Source organism: Opisthocomus hoazin, chromosome 9 (genome assembly GCF_030867145.1).
Source record: "Opisthocomus hoazin isolate bOpiHoa1 chromosome 9, bOpiHoa1.hap1, whole genome shotgun sequence".
In the NCBI taxonomy this organism is placed as follows: domain Eukaryota; kingdom Metazoa; phylum Chordata; class Aves; order Opisthocomiformes; family Opisthocomidae; genus Opisthocomus; species Opisthocomus hoazin.
In genome coordinates this window covers 13,861,947-13,882,624 of record NC_134422.1, presented here as the reverse complement: position 1 = coordinate 13,882,624, position 20,678 = coordinate 13,861,947, and the positions used below count along the sequence as shown (strand labels likewise).

The 20,678-nt window shown below is 49.4% G+C and overlaps 1 protein-coding gene and 1 non-coding gene across 30 annotated transcripts in view; one reads left to right on the top strand and one right to left on the bottom strand.

Annotated features, from left to right (window-relative positions):
- Nucleotides 1–20,678, bottom strand: part of CLASP1 (cytoplasmic linker associated protein 1) — a 187,902-nt gene that overhangs the window by 125,124 nt on the left and 42,100 nt on the right. For all 29 annotated transcript variants that reach the window (XM_075430615.1, XM_075430613.1, XM_075430616.1 and 26 more), the window contains 6 exons: nt 9,324–9,402; nt 8,979–9,082; nt 8,393–8,484; nt 8,233–8,308; nt 5,440–5,537; nt 4,270–4,337 (listed from right to left, as the gene is read on the bottom strand). In XM_075430615.1, coding sequence (XP_075286730.1) covers nt 4,270–4,337; nt 5,440–5,537; nt 8,233–8,308; nt 8,393–8,484; nt 8,979–9,082; nt 9,324–9,402 — 517 coding nt within the window. The remainder of the gene's footprint in view (nt 1–4,269; nt 4,338–5,439; nt 5,538–8,232; nt 8,309–8,392; nt 8,485–8,978; nt 9,083–9,323; nt 9,403–20,678) is intronic.
- LOC142362469 (U4atac minor spliceosomal RNA) lies at nt 10,436–10,552 on the top strand. The gene has a single exon (XR_012765101.1). It is a non-coding gene; the product is annotated as a U4atac minor spliceosomal RNA (small nuclear RNA).

Genomic DNA, 20,678 nt, shown 5'->3' with positions numbered 1-20,678 from the left:
ACCTCCCTCTGACTTAATGACACACCTCAGACTACTCTGCAAACCTCCTCCACCCCACTACACATTTGATTCTTGTATTACTAACCGATACAAACAAAGCCTAGCCAAAAAAATTATCAAGCAATTGAAGATAAACTCAAAGAAGCACTAATGAAACACAATATAGAAAGGTAAGTAAACATAAAACATACAAATTATTTTCATAGACTTAAAATTCACATTCTGACTAGAGTCAATTCATTAGATTTATTCATGGGATCAGAAAATGCCCCATTATTTTAACCACCTTTTCTAGTACACTTGAGAGTTTTCACCTCATTTGCGTCTCAGGAAGCATTCATTAAGGAATCTTCAACATTTTGCAGCATACTCGCTGTTCTCCAAATTATTCCCGATACACAAAAAATGCTGCTGCAGTTGCTTTCCTTTATTTGCATCTTCAGTGACCTGCTAGAAGAGACTTTTCCCAAACAGGAGTCTCAGAGCTAAGAGACCAGTTTTAGTCATCTTCCTTCTTTCACCAGTTCTTTTGCCATATTTCACCACTTTAGAAGCTGCAGTTGCCTTCCCACCTGCCCAGTACTGCTACGTTCTGCAGTAACTCAGGTTTGACTATCACGTTCAAGTCTTACTGTACTGAGCACGACTCCAGCGCTCCTGGGCCAGGGCTCAGTTACGAGTGACACTGTAGCCAACAGCAGCTTGCTCGTGGTTACCCACCTGAGAAGTACAGATTCACCATACTCACCCATAAATCCACATAAAAAAAGCTAATACTTGATCTTTGCTTGTGAGCTGAGAAGTCACGGTATCGCTTCAGTTAACCCTTCCATATCAAAGCCATGCATTAACCCTAAACAACAGAAAGCCCTTCCCCAAGGGGCGAAGCGTGTTCCTGTTCAGCCAGGTCCATTCTGCAGCCAGTACGCACCCAACACGGGGAGCAGCGCAGGGCAGAAAACCCAGCGCGAGGGAGCTGAGCCTGCTCCTTCCACAGGGCCATTCTACGCTGCCGAGGGCTTACAGACTGCAGTCTGCATAAACACTCGCCATTCCGCCTCCCAGAAACTCATGCAGCCGGCACAGAGCTCGAAATCGTACGCGCTAGCTATAGAGAAAGACAAACACAAGCATTTAAGACTGAGTATAACTCCACCATCTTGCCTGAAGTCACCTGATCCAGGCCCGACAACGTGAAGGTTAAAGCGTTCGTAGTGTTTGCACACTTTACCACCGCTACAGGCAACGCCTGGCGGCGTGACCATCCAAAAGGAGTGCTACTAACGGGAACGGAGAGACATCCTCACAATCAATGCCGTCCTCTGCCGGACTCGAAGGATTAACAAGACCGAGACGGCTCTTTCCCAAGAAAGGCGAGTCTTGTGGATGCGCAGAGTTTATCAGCGTCTTCCCTGGTGACTGACAACCACTGAAAGTGTCACCTTTGTTCATCGGCTGCAGGAGGTGTCAGGGACACAAGAAACCCGACAGACTTCGCTTGTCTTTAGGTCATAACAAACTTGTGACCATGGGTGAAGATAAGCCTCCTCCGCTGGCTTACACAACCTCAAAAAGATAAACTGAGAGCTGCACAGAGCTGTTGACGCATGAGATACGGTGAGCACAGATGCTGCATTCGTGCTGTGCTCGGAGGGCGAGGAAGAAGGAACAAACCAGCCTGTAACACTATGGGAAGCTGAACCCTCCCCCCAGACACATAGAGAAAAGATATTAATAATGGTTTCTCATTGTTAGCTTCACAAATGAGAACTACTTCAAACTTAACTCATGCAACCACAGACCTATTCTATTATTAGGGAAGATGAAAAGACTCTGGCAGAGCGATGGGAGATCCTATCCTTGCCACACCTTGCTCTCTTGGACCCCTTAACGCTCCTCCACTCTCCCCAAATCCCTTTCCCCCAGGCTGCTACTTGGTCTCAATGTCCACACAGGAGATTCAGCAGAGGAGAAATGCCAACACACACGCTCTAGGGATTGCATCCAGCCACAGCGTGAGCAAGGACAGCGAGACATCAGCAGACCAGGTGAAGCGGAGCGAGGAAGGCAGGAGTACTTGCGTCTGGAAGCACAAAAATCCTGTTGATGGAGTCAAGGACAGGAGATGGGGCGTGCAAGGTCTCAGACACTGCACATGCGAGGAAGTTAAATCTTCAAATTTATCAAAACAGTGACAGAGGAAGGGGTATTACAAGTAATTCTCAATGAAGCCTCAAACTAGCAGATCTAATACACGTAGATGCTTTACTTGCACTTATATAAAAAAAAAAGTGTTCTTATGGAATCCTTCCATTGGCAATTTTAAAACAGGTGGTTTGCTTTCTTGGAAAGAGATGGCACTAAGAATTGTCTGTCCAGAAGAGGTCATTCCCATGGTCCCATCTTGCTTTTTCTATGTTTTCCACAGTGCCAGCAGCCTTGAATCACATCACAGCATGTGCTAGGATGTTCAGTCTAGAGACCAGAACCACCTCTCAAAACCCAGGGACCAGCAAGTGATGTCCCATGCTGTTCTGGGACACGTGGATGCTAAAATGATTGCACAGCTAAAACTTGCATATAAATTAACTCTCGTTTCTTGCTCTTCACTGAAGTTTATTCTTACATGTATCTCACCTGTTTCATACTGCATACTCTTCTAATCAGCTGTGACATACCTGATTTTCCACTAAGATCACCTTCATCTGGATCAGAAAAAGCCCTCTGTAAACTTAGCTCTAAATTTAGCTAGGGACACATTAAGCTCCAACATCTTTCCCCCTCCCCCTAGAGAAGAAACCCAACAGAAATCCCACCCACAGCCACCACCTCACCAGAGTATGTGTTTAAAAAGACGATGTAGCAACACATATCTCACTGCAGAGCACAGGTCTGCCTCCTCAAGCTCCAGACAGCAGCCATCTACATAACACAACGATGCGTGTGAAAGCCCATTCTATTCCACTATTAGTCAAACAAAAATTCTACCTTAGCCTATCCAAGTGGAAAGCAGAGAAGGTGTATCAGAGGTCAGCTTGTTTCAGTTTGAGTTTGGATTTCAGAACACCTAGAGGTTGTAAACCTCAAGAAGTTTGCTAAGGGATTAAATATTTACTTGCCCCCCTTTTCAAAAAGTACAAGGACATTTGTTTCTCAACTGCACTTTGTCACTGTAAGTCTAATCTACCTATGCAGCCCACTCTATGCCAAAGCATAATTTTAATCCATTCCTTCAGAGGAACCTGCACTAGGTCTTCATCATTCCCAAACACACATGAGAATATCAATCACATTTCTGAATAATCCAAAATATAACTTCAGAATTTTCAAATAAGTCAATTTTATTATTTCTTGCAGGGATGAAGTTTACTGTATTTTAAAATGGATACGGCAAGAAGAATGGTGCCAACAAGCGAAAAAGATTTTTCTTCCAATTTAAAAGAGCAGAGACTTGTCTGCTCTCTTGGCTTCTGAGAGCACGGTGGGGAAGAATGAGGCCATCACCTCTCCTGCTCTTGGCCTTGCGGAGCGTGCGAGCTTCATAGGAACCTGCAGCACTGAACTCGTGTTGTTGTTCTCTGCTCTGCTCAGCTGTTGGCAGAAAGATGAATTCCCTCACCAAGAATTCTCTCAAAAAGCTATTCCTAAAAAATGAGCGATACTTATTAAAAATACTTTCCAGCTCAGAAGCTTATCTGTAACAAAAGCAGTAACAAATCACTTGGTTTTCAAGTAAACAAAATATTAGTCTCAGACAAGACAGAATTAAGATTCTGATAAGGGTCTTTGACTACCACAAACATACAAAGTACACAAACTTAGTAACTGCAAAACACAATCCCGAAATAGTATGATCTTGAAACGAACACTACTACATTAATATGTACACTTTCTGTGCTATTTAGGGCATTAAACTGAAAAGGCTTCTTCTCTTAAAATACTATTTGTTTTACCTTATGAAGAATTTAAAGACGCGCATGGACTTGAAATATGTATTTCCCTGATGACTCTCAAGAGGAAAAGAAGGACAGCTCTAACAACACCTTCTGTTCTCACAACTTATGCTTCATTCTCCTTCTGATACTACTAGGAAGACAGCAGACTAACTAAATACCAATCATCTTTGCTGCAAAAGCTACGTGCATACTTCTGAACAATCACCCACACTTGCTTTCCCTAACAGAATGCTTGCTCTGTGTCCGTTTGAACACCTCACCAACTGAAAATGGCTAAAGACACCAAAAAGAGAATACAAGCACTTCTACTCACCGCCTGAACTCTGGATCATGTTTCCAGATTTTTGGACCTCATCAAATTTCGTAAAAATTACATTCAACCTGTTTGAAAGTTAAAAGAAATACACAATGAACAGCTGAATTTGATTTGCAGGAATCTTCTAATTTAAGATGCTATAGGACAAATTTTGCTTTACCCAGTTCATTGGGAGCACTGTCAAAAATGTCAGTGTGGAGGGAAGTCACTTCGAAATTCAAAAAATAATCACAACATGCAACAGCTGATACGAAAAACTGAGCAACTGATACGAGAGAGATGTAAGAGATACAATCAGAAATACATTACTAGTGATGTGACATGTCTAATTGTAGATGCACTCCCAGTTCATTACCACTTTGCCTATCTTAACTCTTTGCCGAAATACCACAAAACACCCCCCAAAAAAACCTCTACAATTTGTCTTTGGCCGACACTGCTTTCCCATTCGTGTCACAGGCCTGGTGGAGCAGAAGATCCTTATCACATCACATTACTCCTCCACAGAGTTTATTACTTTCAGCCACGTCATGGCAGCAGATGTTTCCAGTGGAGAAAAAGAGGCACCAGCCCTGCCTCCCCCTACGTGCACCCCACCTCCGAAGCAGCCTCCTCCTCCCTCTGGGCACTGACACACTGCCAGCTACTCCGTCCTCAGGTCTGTGCTTCACCCCGCGACCTGAGGGTTGTGGCAAGATGCAGGGCAGCTTTCTTACTGCACCCAAAGTGGCAGAAGCAGAGGGACGGGGCTTTGGTTTTGGTGCGGCTTTTTGTTTTTTTGTTTTTTTTGTTTTTTTTTTTTAAATGAAGCCTTGGAACTGATGATATTGACTGTGGGTTTTTCTCTTTATGACAGCATTCTAAGTTGCATAAACACAGGCTACTCTGAAGTGTCCTCTCCACGCATGCAGAACATACAGGAAAAACACCATATTAAACCTGAAATCAGTTAACTACACATCCACAATAATTTTATTGTTTTTTTCAAAGACGCTGTGGCATACTTGGGCAAAGGTACAGGATGCACACTAAGTGAAACCTGAGTGTTCGTAGGACAAAAAAAGACAAACCTTGATCACAGGAAAAAATTCAACCATGCAGCTTCTGAAAGAAGGTAATAAAAAGCAGCCCAAAAATAGTGAAGACATAAGGACACTCTCAACTTACCGAGATTGGGGTAATCCTTTTTTACTGAGATCAGCCCTTACACGTTCACCAACATGCCTGTAAATTTCCACAAGGCTGTTTATTGCTGCATCTCGAACCTGAATGAGAGATATGAGAGAAATCAATCATCTTTATAATTTAAATAAATAAATCCCTGTTCTATGTCTTAGAAAGAAACTTGCATATTTCTCAACAACAGTTGCCACTAGACACATTACCGCAGAGTTCATGAAAGAGCTTCCATCCCTGCATTTCAGATATTAGCAGTATCAGCAGGTCTAATTTAATTAAAAAGGCAGTGAAGATGTAAGCTGAGAGGTTTCATACATAGCGACACATGGGCAGCTCGGCTGCCTTTGCTGAACTCCAGTCACTGTGTGCAACAGGTCTATTTACTGGATGAAAAAAAGCAAGGAGGGAGACATGCACAGACCTTATATTGCTAATACATTATAAAACAAAATGATTTTTAATGCCACCTTACAAGCATATGCTTTTGTGTTGATAACCAAATATGGAGGGAGGACTAATCAATCACCCCAGGCACCATGAACATTGCATGTCTTCCAAACTGATTTGCAAGAAATTGCTAAGCACGTCCTTCCCTCCACCAAACAGAAGAGCCACAAATCTGACTGAAGCGTCTCCTTCCTGTACTGAACCCCCTTTCCTTCACCAGACACAGCAGGCAGAGAAGATAAACTATCTGCTCTGCCGACAGAAATACCTATGGAGCCACGCACTTCTCAGAAGATGGCCTGGAAGCTACCAAAGCACCCGCACACATCGGGACCAGACTTAGGATGTTTTGTGGGCACAAGCTAGAACCGCCTATAGGTGGGAGTCCACAGGCAGGCACATGTATCCCGCTTCCTAGCCAGAAAATGCCTAACACTCATCTTATCCCGTTCTCCCGCTCCGGAGCCTTCCCATCCAACGGGTCAGTGCCAGTTTCCAAACCGCTGCCCTCACTCACGCCAGCCCTCGCTGGGCAGCCGTGCCTCCCTCCCACCTGCCCCCCAGCCCCGCACACCACCAGGCAGAGCTCCCGGGCACGGCTCGGGAGGGACCCTGCTGTCCCCAGCTCCTGGACATGCAGACCCTGGCCCACCCTCGTTCCCTGCCAACACACACCGGCAGCGGGGATAAGGCAGCCAGGCAGGCCAACACGCTCTGCTGTGCCCCTGCCCGCTCCAGCCACGGCACAGAGGTCCTCGCGGCGTGATCTGGAAGGCTTGACTCCGTGCGTAAGGTTAATCAGAGGTGTGGTTGCAGGACTGGGTAAATCCCGTACTGGGTAAGGCAAGGAGCCCCTGCTATCATACTTGGTTTAGCCTACTGCAGCAATAACAAAGCTTTAACGCTCAATTTTATTTTTGGGAAAATGGTCTCAGTTTACTGTTGTCATACCACATGCTCACTGGGTTACACGACTGCACTAGCTGAAAACAACAAAACCACTCTTTCTGAAAAGGGCAGTAATGGAAGAGCTTCCATGCCCACAACAAAAGGGATAAGCACCGTGGCTGACCTGGATGGATGAGCATATCTCCATCACCTCTCGCCAAGAAAGGACAGCAGTGACCAAGCACCGGGTCTCCGGAGCCCAGGCGGAGGCTCCGGCAGCACCGCAGCAGCCCTGGGACCCCCTGTGACAGCGACCCTCGTCCGAGCAGCATGGGGACAGGCTGCCCGGGGAAGAGGAACCAGACCCAGGAGAAGGGGCAAGAGATCAGCCTCATCTCCTCACCTCCCCCTGTAGCAGGGTGCTGCGGTAACGAGCAGTGCCAGGCACACCGAAGAGGCAGCGCGAAGGGATGGCGTGTCTTGGTGCCCTCTGACATGTGTGTCACCCATGCTGGAGGGCAACAGGGATACTCAAAAACTGCTCGCACACATGTTACTTGACATAAGCTTGAACCCTGCTTCCTGTCCCTTTCTTCTCACTAACCTCCCATACCTGCATCTAATTTCAGATTAGGTCCTGTCCAGGGCAAGACAAAAAGTATGCAAAAGTAACAGAGGAGTTTTTGGCATGTAAAATTCAACCAAAAGAGGGTAGATTTAGATTAGATACAAGAAAGAAATTCTTTACTTTGAGGGTGCTGAGGTTCTGGCAGAGTTTGCCCAGAGAGGCTGTGGATGTCCCATCCCTGGTAGCGCTCAAGGTCAGTTGGATGGGGCTTTGAGCAACCTGCTCTAGCAGAAGGTGTCCCTGCCCATGGCAGGGTGGTTGGAATGAGATGATCCATAAGGTCCCTTCCAACCTAAAACATTCTGTGATCCCATGTATTTTCATTTGTCTTGCATTGCTGATTTAAGGTTCCTATACAGCTTGCTGTCCCTCCACCCCGTATTCAGGATCTCCACATACACCTCCTGGCAGTGCATGTGACCAGGCTGTCCAACTGGTCCCATTCGCCCTCCCCACCCAGACTGGTTCTTTTCCGAGGGTGAAGGGTGCTACACTGAGCCCAGAGGGATCCCTGCAGCATCCCCTGAATTCGGGCTGTAAGGCACAGGCGCTCCCTTCCCACAAAGGTTTCCTGCTCTGTTCACCTCATCTGCAGATTCATGTTGTTCTGTGGAACTCTTGGAGTAATTGATGTGCTAGTTTAGGCCTACTTCAAATCACACCTCTTCAAAACCAGCCACAGGCTCTTCGTGAACACCACTGTTCAGGGTTCGCCACCAGCAGCACAATTCCCTAATTTACCAGCCCGAAGGCAGAGCCCCGCTCACCAACAACGCAATCAGCACAACCTTGAGACGTGACTCCCAGCAAAAGCTTACCTGGCTGTTTGGATCTCCAAGTAAGTTACATATATGTGGCACTATCTTACTCAGTGTTAAGCTCTGAGCTCCAGATCTGGGAATGAAGAACAAAAAAGCAGTGTGAATCACACAGCAGGCTTGTGTACATAACGTGGGTTTGCAGGAGGTTCCGACTTACGCATTGAGCGTTGCAATAAGGCAGAGGCAAATCCCTTCTCTCGTCCGGAAATTCTTGTGTTTGAATCCTCCCAGCATCCTGTCCCACACGTACTGGGGAAGACAAAAGAAGGTGAGACAGGAAAAAGGGAGGTGGGGGAAGAGACAGATTCTTTCTTCCAGCAGACATACACCGTAACACCTCCAGAGCTTCAATATAAGCTTTACACCCGTCCACGCAGAATAGGACAGCAAGTAGAAAGACACTTTTAGATCTAGTTCTTTGCTGTGTGCTGCCTTCACAGAACCTCCCCACTAGCTAAAATAATGCTTCTGCTGACAGCAAGCAAGTACCTTCCAAAGACCCTGAACAACTGCTCCGGCACCCACCCAGCCCATCCTTGGGGAAACCCACCGACACTCACACTCCCATGTGCATCCTGACACGCAACAGCATTCTCAAGCAAAGCAGATAGCTCATAATGAGGCGTATGGAGATGAAGCCTTTTCAGACACAGAGCCACAGGAGAAAACCCTCTGACAGAAAGAAGTTCTCTCTTTAAAGCTGTCAGTCAGTCACTCACGCTGCTAAGGGCTGTCGAGCATACCTGAGGGTTAGCAGCTTGTTCCATGATTTTTAGCAGCAAGGTCTGATCCTGCTCCCTCACCGAGTCCTTAGAGTCTCCCAGCCTATCAAGCAAACTTGGCAGCACTGAGGAAAGAAGACAGGAACATCCAAATCCCTCAGACGGAAACTACGGCAGTGGCACAGCCTCTCTGCTCTGCCCCTGCCTGACGGAGGGACGAGCCCTCCCACCCTTCAGCAGAGCCCAAAGCCACCAAGAGCCTCCCGGGTGCTCTCCTGGGGAGAGTGGCAGCTCTCTGTGCAAGGCCAGACGGGATCCCACCAGAGCGACAACGACATCCCCCCCCCCTCCCCACAGACCCCTTACCTGTGCCAATCTGGGCCTTGAAGCGATCCTGCAGGCGGGACACCAGTGCCGAAAGGATGTCGATCCCCAGGAGGACGACCTGCGAGCAGAGGACAGACGGCTCTGAGCGCGCAGCCCTTCGCCCCCAGGGGCTGGGGCCCTTCCCCGGGCGGGGGGCTGCGCAGACCCACGCAGATCTCCCTCGCACGGCTTCCGACAGGCCAGCCGAGTGCTTTACAAGCAGAAAACCCCCCAAGCTCCTGCTCCCTGCGAGATTTAAGAGGCAAAATTCACTGCCAAGAACTGGACAGAGCCAACAACTGTAACTGGTGCTCAGCGATACATTTGCACGTACACGCAATGTAGATACCGCCACTTGGCACGACAATTTCAGCATTTGCTGAAACATTTCTAATTAATTGCAATTGTTACACTAATAACTAGAAAACGGTGTGCACTAGCGGCTGCCTAATTACGCACTGGCAGAAATTAAACCCAACATTTTATGGCAGAATCGAAACCTGGGGAAAGGCACCTTGTTTGGGAGAAGCTTCAGGGCAGGCTGCTGAGCAGAAAACCCACTCCGGTTAACTCCTTCTGTTAACAGGACAACACCAGTGCTTCGGATCTGAACATGCCGTGCCGCTCCTGTACGCAACACTGGCGAGGGGCAACACCTGCAGGGGCAGGTCACGACAGCTCTCAGTCACCTTCCGCCGAGGCCCTGCGGTTCGCAACCCCTGGAAGCGTTACGGACAGCCCCGCTCCCGGCACGTACATAATATCCATATGTACGATATCCATACGTACGGACGCGGCTGCTGCCGGGAGCCGCGCCGGACAGCAGGGGGCGCGCTCCGCCGCCACCGCCCGGCGCGGCTGGCCAGCCCCCTATGCAAATAGACGCCCGGCTGGCGCAGAGCACTCTGGGTAGCGCCGCCGCCGTCGACAAAAAGGCCGCAAACCGGAGCCGGAGTCGAGACAGAGACGCCGCTCTCCAGGCCGCGCCCGAGCGCAGCGCGCCCCCGAGCCGGGCGGCGGGGGAGCGGGTCCGGCGGCCGCGCCTGCCCCTCGCCCTCACCGAAGGCGCGGTTCGCTTTCCCCTAGCGGCGGCTGCGCAGAAAAGCCCAGTAACCATCCTTATCTCGGGGTTGCGCGGCTGCTCGATGAACGCGTGGTGAGGGCAGCACTGCTAACGCCTGAAACAACACTGCAGCGCCCGCCTCGCGCGCGGCGCAATTTTTGGAACCTCGCACCGCGGCGCGTGCCCGGCGCGTTCGCCCCCACCACGGCTGCTGTGCTCGCCCGGCCGCCTTGCCCCCTCCCACCGCCACCAGCAGCGCTCCGCATAGGGGACGGGCGGCCCACGCGCCACCGGCCCTTGCGAGCCACGCTCCGGTCCGCGCAGAAAGGGTCTGGTTCCAGCGCGCGGGCGGGGTGTGTTAGCGCCCCCTCAGGCCGAGCTCAGCCCCAGCAGCAGGGGACTGCCCGCCGCGGGACCTCCCCAACACCGCCGCCCCTGCACAGCCCCTGCGCTCCTCTCCCGCCACAGGAACAGGTCCGTCAGCCGCGCCACTCCTCGTAACATCTTTTTAACGCGCCGTCTCTTCCTCCACCGGCCGGGAAGGGCGAGGGGAACCCGGCCCTCGGACGCTGAAGGAGCCACATGCACCGCGCAGGCACAGCCAGCTGCCCCGCACGCTGCCCCCAGCAGCACGCAGCACCGACGAGCTAAGCCTCCCCGGACTTGTTGCTGTTGTGCTTATGGAAACGGAGAGCTCGTGAGCACAGGGATTACAGCGGCAGCTTGGACAGCTACTGAGGGGACAGCCACGGGGGGTGAGCGAGTGCTGCTCCCTCCCGTGCTGGGAGGCACATCAACCCCAGTGTGCCACCTGCCTCAGACTGCTGACTGGGAGAGCAGAGGTGGGAAGCTGAAATTGTGTACGGACTGGGATCCAGCGGATCTGTTAGAGACAGACAACAGAAAACCCGGGGCATGACGGGTGAACGCACACAGAATGGGTTGAATTCCAGCCCTTGCTCCATCGGACTGACCGCGCTGCAGAGCTCACTACAGCCAACGCCAAGCGGTTACTCCAGCGCTGCCCAGATCGGCACAGGTCGACGAGCAGGAGGGGCAGCTGTCAGGCGGGGCCGGAGCAGCCCTGGGCCCTGTCAGCGGCTGCCACCTCACAGCACACCCCTCCCCGGGGAAGCCAGCCTGCGGCACGGCACCACGCCGGGGCACAGTAAGGGCAGCTCTCCACCCGAAATTCCACACAACACTGCAGTGCCGATAACTGCGGAGCCGTTCCAGGCCTCCAGATGGGCACAAGTCTCAGTTCATGCTCCAGGGAAGGTCGGGCTCAACCCACCAGCATCTCTAGCAGCACAGAGGCCCCCAGCACTCAACCAAGAACATACCAGGTCAGCAGCTGCTGCTTTTAGTCCCGGCTTTATACAGGCCCCACAAAGGGTGGCCTCAGGGCTCCCAAACCCACTGCAGAAACACAGAGGCACAGCCCCAGGTCTGCGGCTATGCTGCTTTGCTTAGCTGACTCCGGAGGTTCCCCAAGACAGTGAGTAAAGCAATTTGTGCCAATACAGCTCTGTTGGCATCTGCTGCTGCTTTGTAATGTCTCAGTACTTTCCATAGGAGCTAAGGGCTGTCAGCAAGCCCTTCTCCTGCCTCCCTCCAGCTGCCAGGTCTCAAGGCACCATCATTCCCAGTAAACAAGGCCCTTGTTAGTTCCAAGGATGCAACACAGCCTTTCCCAATACAGAAAATACTATTTTTTTAAGAAGTCATCAAAAACTTACTTCAAAGAAGTCAAAGCATCTGCCCTTTAATACCTGGGTGGTGCCGAAAGGCCTGCAGGCATCTCCACATATCAGAGAGCAGCCAGACTACCACCATCTGCTCTAACAGTAAATGCTCACCAAGCATGGTGGACAAATGCATCCAACACAGCCTAAAACAAGACACACCTAAATGCACTCCCATAAAAGGGCAAGAAAGCAAGCTGCACCATCCAGCACCAGCTGACCCAGCACAAAGTGACCAGAGTGAATCACAGCCTGGGGCTACCACAGCAGCCAGCACCAGCACAGCCACTCCGGAATGCGGCAGACAAGGGACAAGCCCTTTGCTCCGCTCCGCACCGTGCCCGTGCAGCAGAGACGCGCACGCTGCGGTACAAACTCAGACCCCGTGTCCGTTGCAGGGAGCCAGCAACAGGCTGAGCAGCACCTCCCTGCCGACTGGCTCCCTACCGGACCCTCCACGCCTGGCAGCCTGGGACCCGCGTGGGAATGCTGCAGGCAAAGAGTCACCAGCTTGCTTCATGCTCAGTTTCCTCATCTCCAGCAGTCTGGTGACACAGCCTGGCCATCTCACTTTGGAGTCTGTCTGTGAGGTCTTTCTTGGATAAGAGGAGGGAGGTGGAAAAGCATAAACTTCGATACCTCAAAGTGCAAAAAAACTCATGAGAAGACAACCAGGTTTTTTGAATACTTGCTTTTCTAATCTTTTGGATTCATAAACAAAGACATAGCGAAGCACTTGCATACTTTAAGTAAACTTAATATTTATGAAAGAGGAGAACGCTTCAGGCTACATACTGAGAAGCTTGAGACAAGCACTGATGTTCTTCTACCTCAGTGACTGATGACTAGTGCTAATCAGTCAGACAAGGAGCAGCTCTAATTCCTCAAGATATGAAACATCCACCACAACTGAACCGGGCACCCAAGACCAAGCAATAGCTAAAGTTAGCTGACATTTGCAAATTTAGGTTTGAAGTCAGGTATTTATTTTGGGTCAGGACAGCAGTAATAAAAACTCCTGGCAGATACAGAAACATGAAATTAAGTTTATGAAATACTGACTGCAGTATTCCACCTGCACACGAGTATAACCAGATCCACCCTGGAGGAGTCCATCTCCTCCTCCTGCCGTTCCAGCAGTTAACATTTCATGTTCCAAGGCAGGATCCCACCCGCACTGGCAACGCCAGTGCATCGCCCCAGCCCAACGACCCTAGCACAGACACTGGTCATGTGAGCTATTCTCTACAACACTGTTTGCAAAACCAACACCAGCAAACAAGGTGGCTGCAACAGTAGCACAACTGGTTTTACTGGCATCACTACAAGCTGAACATGGGAAGACTTCAAATGGTTACATTTTCCAAAATATCACAGAAATCTGTCTGTAGATGATGACAAATAAAAGGGGCATGTTTGCCACTCCCAGAGATTGTGGTCCATACATCCAAACCAAGCAGCCACTCTCTCGAGGCACTGCTGTATTGAATGGCAAATCGCGGGTGGTATCTCATGGCTCTAGAGAAAGAGCCCAGGAATAACTACTTAATGTGGGAATCAAATTTTCCAAACAGAGTAACCTTACAGTGACTCTTCTTCTGTTTTAAGACACTGATGAGAGGCCAGGCATCTGTTTTAGATTTAGAAGAATGGGAAAGAGCTACAGAAACCTTTCAGAGGATTTTTCTGCCCTCCTATGCAGCTGATCAGAGTTATTCTACCCAGAGCAGGGAATTACGCTAAGCAATACCAGATCAAACACAGACAGTGCCTATGGCTGAGAACAGTCACAGCGGGTCAGGAACATCCCTGGCACTCTGTTCTTCCCTAGCAGGGAGGCCAAATCCTGCACACTGGAACATATCAGCATCAAGGGGCTCCTTACAGCACAGCATGCAACTGTTCAGCAAATCAGACTAGCAGCACATTTAACAGACCTGACAGGATTTAAACCACGTAACAGCTTTCATTTCTGTATACCTTTTCCCCCTCTCTCCTGCCTCATGCTTGAGGACCTTTTCTCTTCTCCTGGCTGTACATCCAGAGATACCTGGCTCTTCCCTCCCCACTGAGAATCCATCCCTGCTGTACACTGGCCCATGACAACCGCCCTCTCTAAGGGTGGTGATGCCCAGGCTGCTCACACTGTCTCTGCCGTGCCACTGTCAAAGGAAAATCCAGGAGGTGCCGACTGCCCTGCGCATCTCCACTCAGACAGGTTCCCACATCTCCGCTACTCATGGTCTCCCCTCAGTCCTAGGCTCTGTTCAACACCGTCCTGAAAGTTTATCTTCCCTGCACCTCCACGCCAATACCAGCCTGTGCTCCCGTGACCCTTGCCAGCCATCTGAGTCTGACAGCCAGTACTACCGCAGAGTCCCCACACTACTGTCCCAGCCACCTGAGCCTCTGGCAAATGCCTCACTTGTACAACACAAGGAGCAACACAACTTCGCACAGGTCTCCTGGGACTGGAGAGCAGGGAAGAGTGCCATCAGCCTGCCTCTCTAATCCCTCCACTATTCCAACACAACAGAGCTCAGAGCACATCTCAGCACTGTTAAACTACCACTTGTAAAAAAAACATCAAGAACAACCATCTACGAATTAAGGACCATTGCTCACCCCAAAATTCAGAGGACCAGCTTATTTGAAGGCAGCTCACCCAGCCTACAATGGTGTAGCACTGTGGGACAGTTAGCAAGCCCATGTGACAAGTGACAGCCTGGCAGGGCTTTCGGCTGGACTGATGGAGATGGCTGAACCAAAACACCCAATGAAACCACCAGCACTTGTAAAATGAGCAAAAACCTGGTTATTCAAGATTCTCCTTCGTTTACAGACCTGGGAACAGATCATAGAATCATTAAGGTTGGAAAAGACCTTTAAGATCACCAAGTCCAACTTGCAACTCAGTAAATAATGCATAGCTCTAGAGTGAAATAAATCCGGAAGGACTAAGTTCATTTATGTTTGATTCAGAAATTATCACTACAGGCACGTATTTTTACAACTACTGTTAGGACAGAAGGGCACCTTTCTTATGCAACAGCAAAACACCCCCAAGAACTATTTTCTGGATCCAGCAAAAAAGCCAACAAAAATCCAGTTGTCTCCTGATGTAAGAGCTAGAGACTTGACAGAATACATAAGAAATTCAAAGCAATTCAAGGAAATGCACCACAGTGCAAGAAGTTATCGCTACAGAAATTCCACACAGAAAAATGGGGGGATTCTTAACAGAACACAGTCATTCTGAAATGTGGACATGGCTTCCAGGAGAGCTGACAATTACATCCCAGGTGAGAGAGCTGGAGCAAGTCAGCCCCCAGCCACAATGCTCCCTGCACCTGCTCAACAGAATTGAAGGGGTGAGCTCTCAAGAGTTCCCAAACTGAAGCACAGGAAGTTCCGTCTGAACATGAGGAAGAACTTCTTCCCTCTGAGGGTGACGGAGCACTGGAACAGGCTGCCCAGGGAGGTTGTGGAGTCTCCTTCTCTGGAGATATTCAAGACCTGCCTGGACAAGGTCGTCTGCTGCCTGCTGTAGGTGACCTTGTTTCGGCAGGAGGGTTGGACTAGATGACTCACAGAGGTCCCTTCCAACCCCGAACATTCTGTGATTCTGAGTAACAAATTCACCCTCTTTTGCAAAGATTCTGCACTGGTCCTTCCGTGGTTGTGCACAACCCTGAGGAGAGGGAACAGCATATAACTATGGGGCTCTGCCCACAGGACACAGAGAGAATCACAAGTCGTAGAGTCACTGCTGTGGAGCACAGGTGGCTTTTCTAGCCTGAGCAAGGTCAAAGCTCCAGACAGCACAGCAGGTAAATAACTACTGACACAAACTACAGTCCGTGCTCAGTCTCCAGGGAAACAGCACTCGTGGTAATACATCAGGAGACTCTGCAGTTCAAGGTAGAGTCTCAATTACCCCAAACCAGCAGCAGCAAACGTTGTTTCAGAAAGGCAGTCCTGTTTTTGCAGCACCTTACAGGTACAGATCTCTGTATAGCAGTATTCAATGCTCAGTGTCTTCACATAAAACAACATCAAAACATCTGCACTACCAACTGCTATTGCCTTTGGTTCCTCACCACAAAGCAGTTAAGTATCTTAGTCACAAACACTGCCACTATTCTGTGCAGTTCCATTGCCCTCAGCTGCGCAATTACAGCCAGGTCCTCAGCCAGGAAGGAAAAATGAATGTAGGTAGCTCTGTGAGCACTGATGAGATCATGCTGTATGCATCAGCTGGGGATCAGGCCCACCACATCCTTGAATGAGCTTGTAGCTTTGGTGACAAGTTGCATGTCAGGAGTTCAAGGCAAAATGAAGCATTGTACAATGAGTGCTAGGATCTCTTACAGAAAAGCAACAAGAATATGTCAGGAAAAGGAAAAAAGCCATTGCAATGCCCTGCTTCATTTTTCATGGGAAAACTGAAAGCCTTTATTATGGCAACGAGTAAATTGCTAGTGTAGCAATGTGCCTTATCAACAGACCAGGTTGGTTTACCTCAGAAAAGTGCTTCCCACTCCAGTTAGAGGCAAAAGCCTGCTGCAGTGCACAGAGAAAGCAAGAAATCACACCAGTAATCCGCCTTTAGGCAGACCATATTAGCTGGAGCACCTCAAAGCTCCCAGCACAGAAGCACTGACCCCTACAGGAATAGAAAGTGCTCAGCACATTTTAAAACTGAAACAGGAGTGCTTCTGAGGGTTTGGACAGCAACTGCAAGAAAACAGGCAAACACAGAACCTAGCAGATCATCACCAACAGTCCTCGCTGCTCCCTTAGGGCTCAAGAACTGAAGAGAATGGGAGAGCTGGGAGGATGTGAGTTGTGAGAACGCGGAGGATGCTCAAATATCCAGCTACCCCCCTTGACCACCAGTTCTCACGCTTCTGAACACCTGCACTTCCCGATTACACCACTAAATATAAGCTTTCACGAGGCACAGCAACCCTGCAAAGCAGTGATGACAAGCCACATGGACAGCCTCATGAGGGGGCACCAGTAGGTGCAAACACAGCCAAGACCCACCAGCTGCTGGTAACGTGAAGAAAAGCTGGGGATCTCTCAGGGAGGCCAAGCAGCTGCTGTGGTGAGGAGCTGACTTCAGTATGGTAGAGGGTAGTTACCAGATGCTGACATCTCTTGCTAGATCGCAGCTAATGAAGCTTTTTTCTTGCCATGTTTGGGAAGAAAAGAACATATGCAATTAAGAGTGTAATAGCCTTTTCAGTAGCCACAGCCTTTACAAAGCTCTGGAAACACCCCAGGATCTGAAGCTGCCACAGCAGTTCCCAGCCCTGTGCAGTCAGACTGCCTGCTCGGCACTTACCATATGCTCCTACACGCTTGAGAAGGGGCTCCAGACATAATCCACAGCAGCCTAATTGTACAACAAAGTGCACTGAGAAACAGAGAAGAAAGGTTCAAGATCCCTTTGTTAGCTGCAGGAAGACAGACAATAGCCCAAGTAAGTGGAGACAGACGCTGAGGAGAGAAAGGGGCCACCAGTGGCAGGAGGGAATGCCTCCTCCAGAGGAAGGCATCACTTCAGGAGGAATCCTACTCTTGCCAAGCTGCTGCTTTAGCCCACTGAAATATTTCCACCCAGAAGAGACTGGCAGAGCTGAAGCTCTGACCAACTAGCCACCCGGAAAGCCTTTAACAGCCTTGTAACACAAGAGCAATGGCTTCTACAGCCTAAATTCCAGCCTCAGTAATTACCAAAACCCTACCTGGAATCCCCCTCAGCTTCTACCTGAAGAGTCCTCTCTTCACTTTCCATTGCAAAGAACTGCTGGAAAGTGCTGCTAGCAGTGTAGTGCTCTAACAGCCAAGTAAATACACAACTGATTTTATAGTTCCCAAAGAGCCCAAAAGGTTCAACTGTTTAGAAAGAACAGCACAAAGTACTACTCTGGAAAGTGCCGTTGAAGAAAAGGTGAAAGTCCGACTACACTTCACCACAGAAAGAGGCTCCTCACATTCTTATCACCTACAACTATAAGACAATATAAACTTGCAGCCAAAAGAAAACCACCTCTCAATGCAGACAGACACAACCTGTAGCGTGAGGCTAGGACAGAGCTGGCTGTCCCAGCAGACAGCAGAAACAAGAGAATCCAAGCAAAGCTTCCCATTAAAAAATCCAGCATGCAAAAACTAAAACATGCTCTTGCAGCATGTCCCGCAGATCTTCAGGCAAGTTTTACATATGACAGGCCCAACAAGTGCTGTTCATAAATCAAGGACGGCTCTTCCGGTGCCTAGCATCACAAAAGAAGAAAATTTCAAAACCTTGCATGACAAAACTAAAATTCAGGGTTTCGAGAGATTTCAGAAAAGTGGGACTCATACATGCAGGAAAGAGCCAGATGTGCTGAAAAGCACAAAGAAACCAGCCTCTGGGACTAAGTAGCATCATTTTCAAGTACGGAGGATCTCTCAACACATGCTGCCCTTCTCTGTGGGACCTACACCTTCTCCTCCCATCCCCTCCAGGCTGGTGAAGCTGCAGTGACCCATGCGGTATTGCCAAGCGCTACCCTCAAGGGAAGTCTTCAGCAGTACATCACAAGGTCTTCCTTCACAGATGAGCATCGGAGAGGAGACAGTGCGTTTAACACACCTTTCTGACCCTCAGGAAACCCCAGAGGATGAACCGTAGAGGCATGGGTTAAAATACTTCTCAGTCTCTCCTACACCAGTGAGGGGTGCACCTGAGCTAGATCTAACCCAGCATCTGCAGAAGCCACAAGATCTAGCACAGCCCATAGAGCAAACGTGATGCTTCCTACAGCTTACTATTCAGTACTGTCAACACAGGTCAGTGAAGACAGAGCTACTGGTTTAAGCTGTTGACTATATCAGTTTCTTCTTCTCTCATCACCCCAAGGTACAGTTAAATGCTGTTTTTCAATGCATGTCAAACAACTGAAAGGGAAAGCTCCCAGAGGTTTACTATCAGTGCTATACCAGTGACTCCAGCTGAAACCAAGACCCCAGAAAACCAAGTGCCACAGGAACACAGAAGGAGACAGACCCAGTCCTCTCCTGCTCACCCAAGTGTGCCACTGAAGCTATATTCAGACCTCACATCAGCAGATATGCACCAGTGCCCATCTGCAAGCTAGGCAGCTGTCACCATGCACCCTCTGCTTGAGCCATCATGTCATCCTGCAAGGGGCCAAGGACATTCGACTGAAGTGACATGGCTGGCCCAGGCCTAGCACCCTGCAGACCTCCTAACACAGCTTCAGGCTCAGCAGCCCCAACTGGTCTGTAACCCACACAAGCCTCTCAACTATGGCTCTCTTGCACCCAGATCTCAGCACAGTTCTTGAGCAAGTCAGGCACCACTTTTAGTATCTTTTAAGTCCTGGCAAGTAGGTATCTTCCAAGAATTTGATCTATCTGGTCCAGGGAACAGCATCCGTATTGATAAAAAGATTTTGTCCCTGCCTATTTAAAAGCTAATGCTAACTTTGAGCGCAATGCTTTCCACACTCTCCAGAACCAAACCCCACACGCCACTTCACACACAGGAAATAAGCAGTCTTCTTCCTAAACATTTTCCTCTCCTCAACTCCTTTTGACCTATGCATCTGTCCCTTTGCCTTTTTGGCTGTCATCACTGATGTCTGGAATAACAGCTGAAGCATCACTCTACTGAGCTCTCACAAGAGAGTAGAACATCTGTTTTCCTCTCAGACTGAAAACAGATGCCTTTTTAGTTGTTTCCAACAGACACTCAATTATATGACAGCACAGCGAAGCACAATGCATCCAAATTAGGGCACACCCTTGGCCACACTGGTGCATGGCGTGTGGTCAGAAACCCAAAATGCTTTTGCAGCTTCAGGCAAGCTACCTGTCCACAAACATCTAGTGTCTGAGACACCCAGACGCAGGGTAGATTTCTTGCCTTAGCACTGCGAGGCTGCAGATGTCTGCAGAGCTGTTGCAGAGCAGGACACATGCACCAAGTGCTATGTGCTTGCACTGCAGTTGAGCTGTGTACCTGTGGGTTTTCTAACAAGCTGTATAGAAAACCCACCCGTGTACATACAACACTCCACATCATCCTACACACCTGATATTCCAGGTCTGAAACAGGTGACAGTCATCACCACAGGACAGCTGGAAAGAGTGATACTGGCTGTTCTAGTCCTGTTGGAAACCCACTGCTACAAAAAACTCCTGCAATTGGCCCTCATGGAAGCCCAGCCACAGGCAGACCTAGGCAAGCAGCCTGGCACTAGCTGGTTCAGAATCCAACTTCAGACACAAGGGTGGGCTGATACTGGTAAGGCTCAGCTCGGTCAGTACCCATGCTGTGTCTGTTCCACGGCTGAAGCACTCCAGTCTCCAGAGCCGTTGAACTGGCAAAACACTTTACAGGGCGGGGTGGGGGGAACAAACAAAAAAACCACCTAAAGGGAAGGGAATTCTTCATCCTGCATTGCTTGAAGGTGCCAGCACTTTCCTAAGGGAACAGAACAAGCCATCTGAGCAGCGGATTGCACAAGT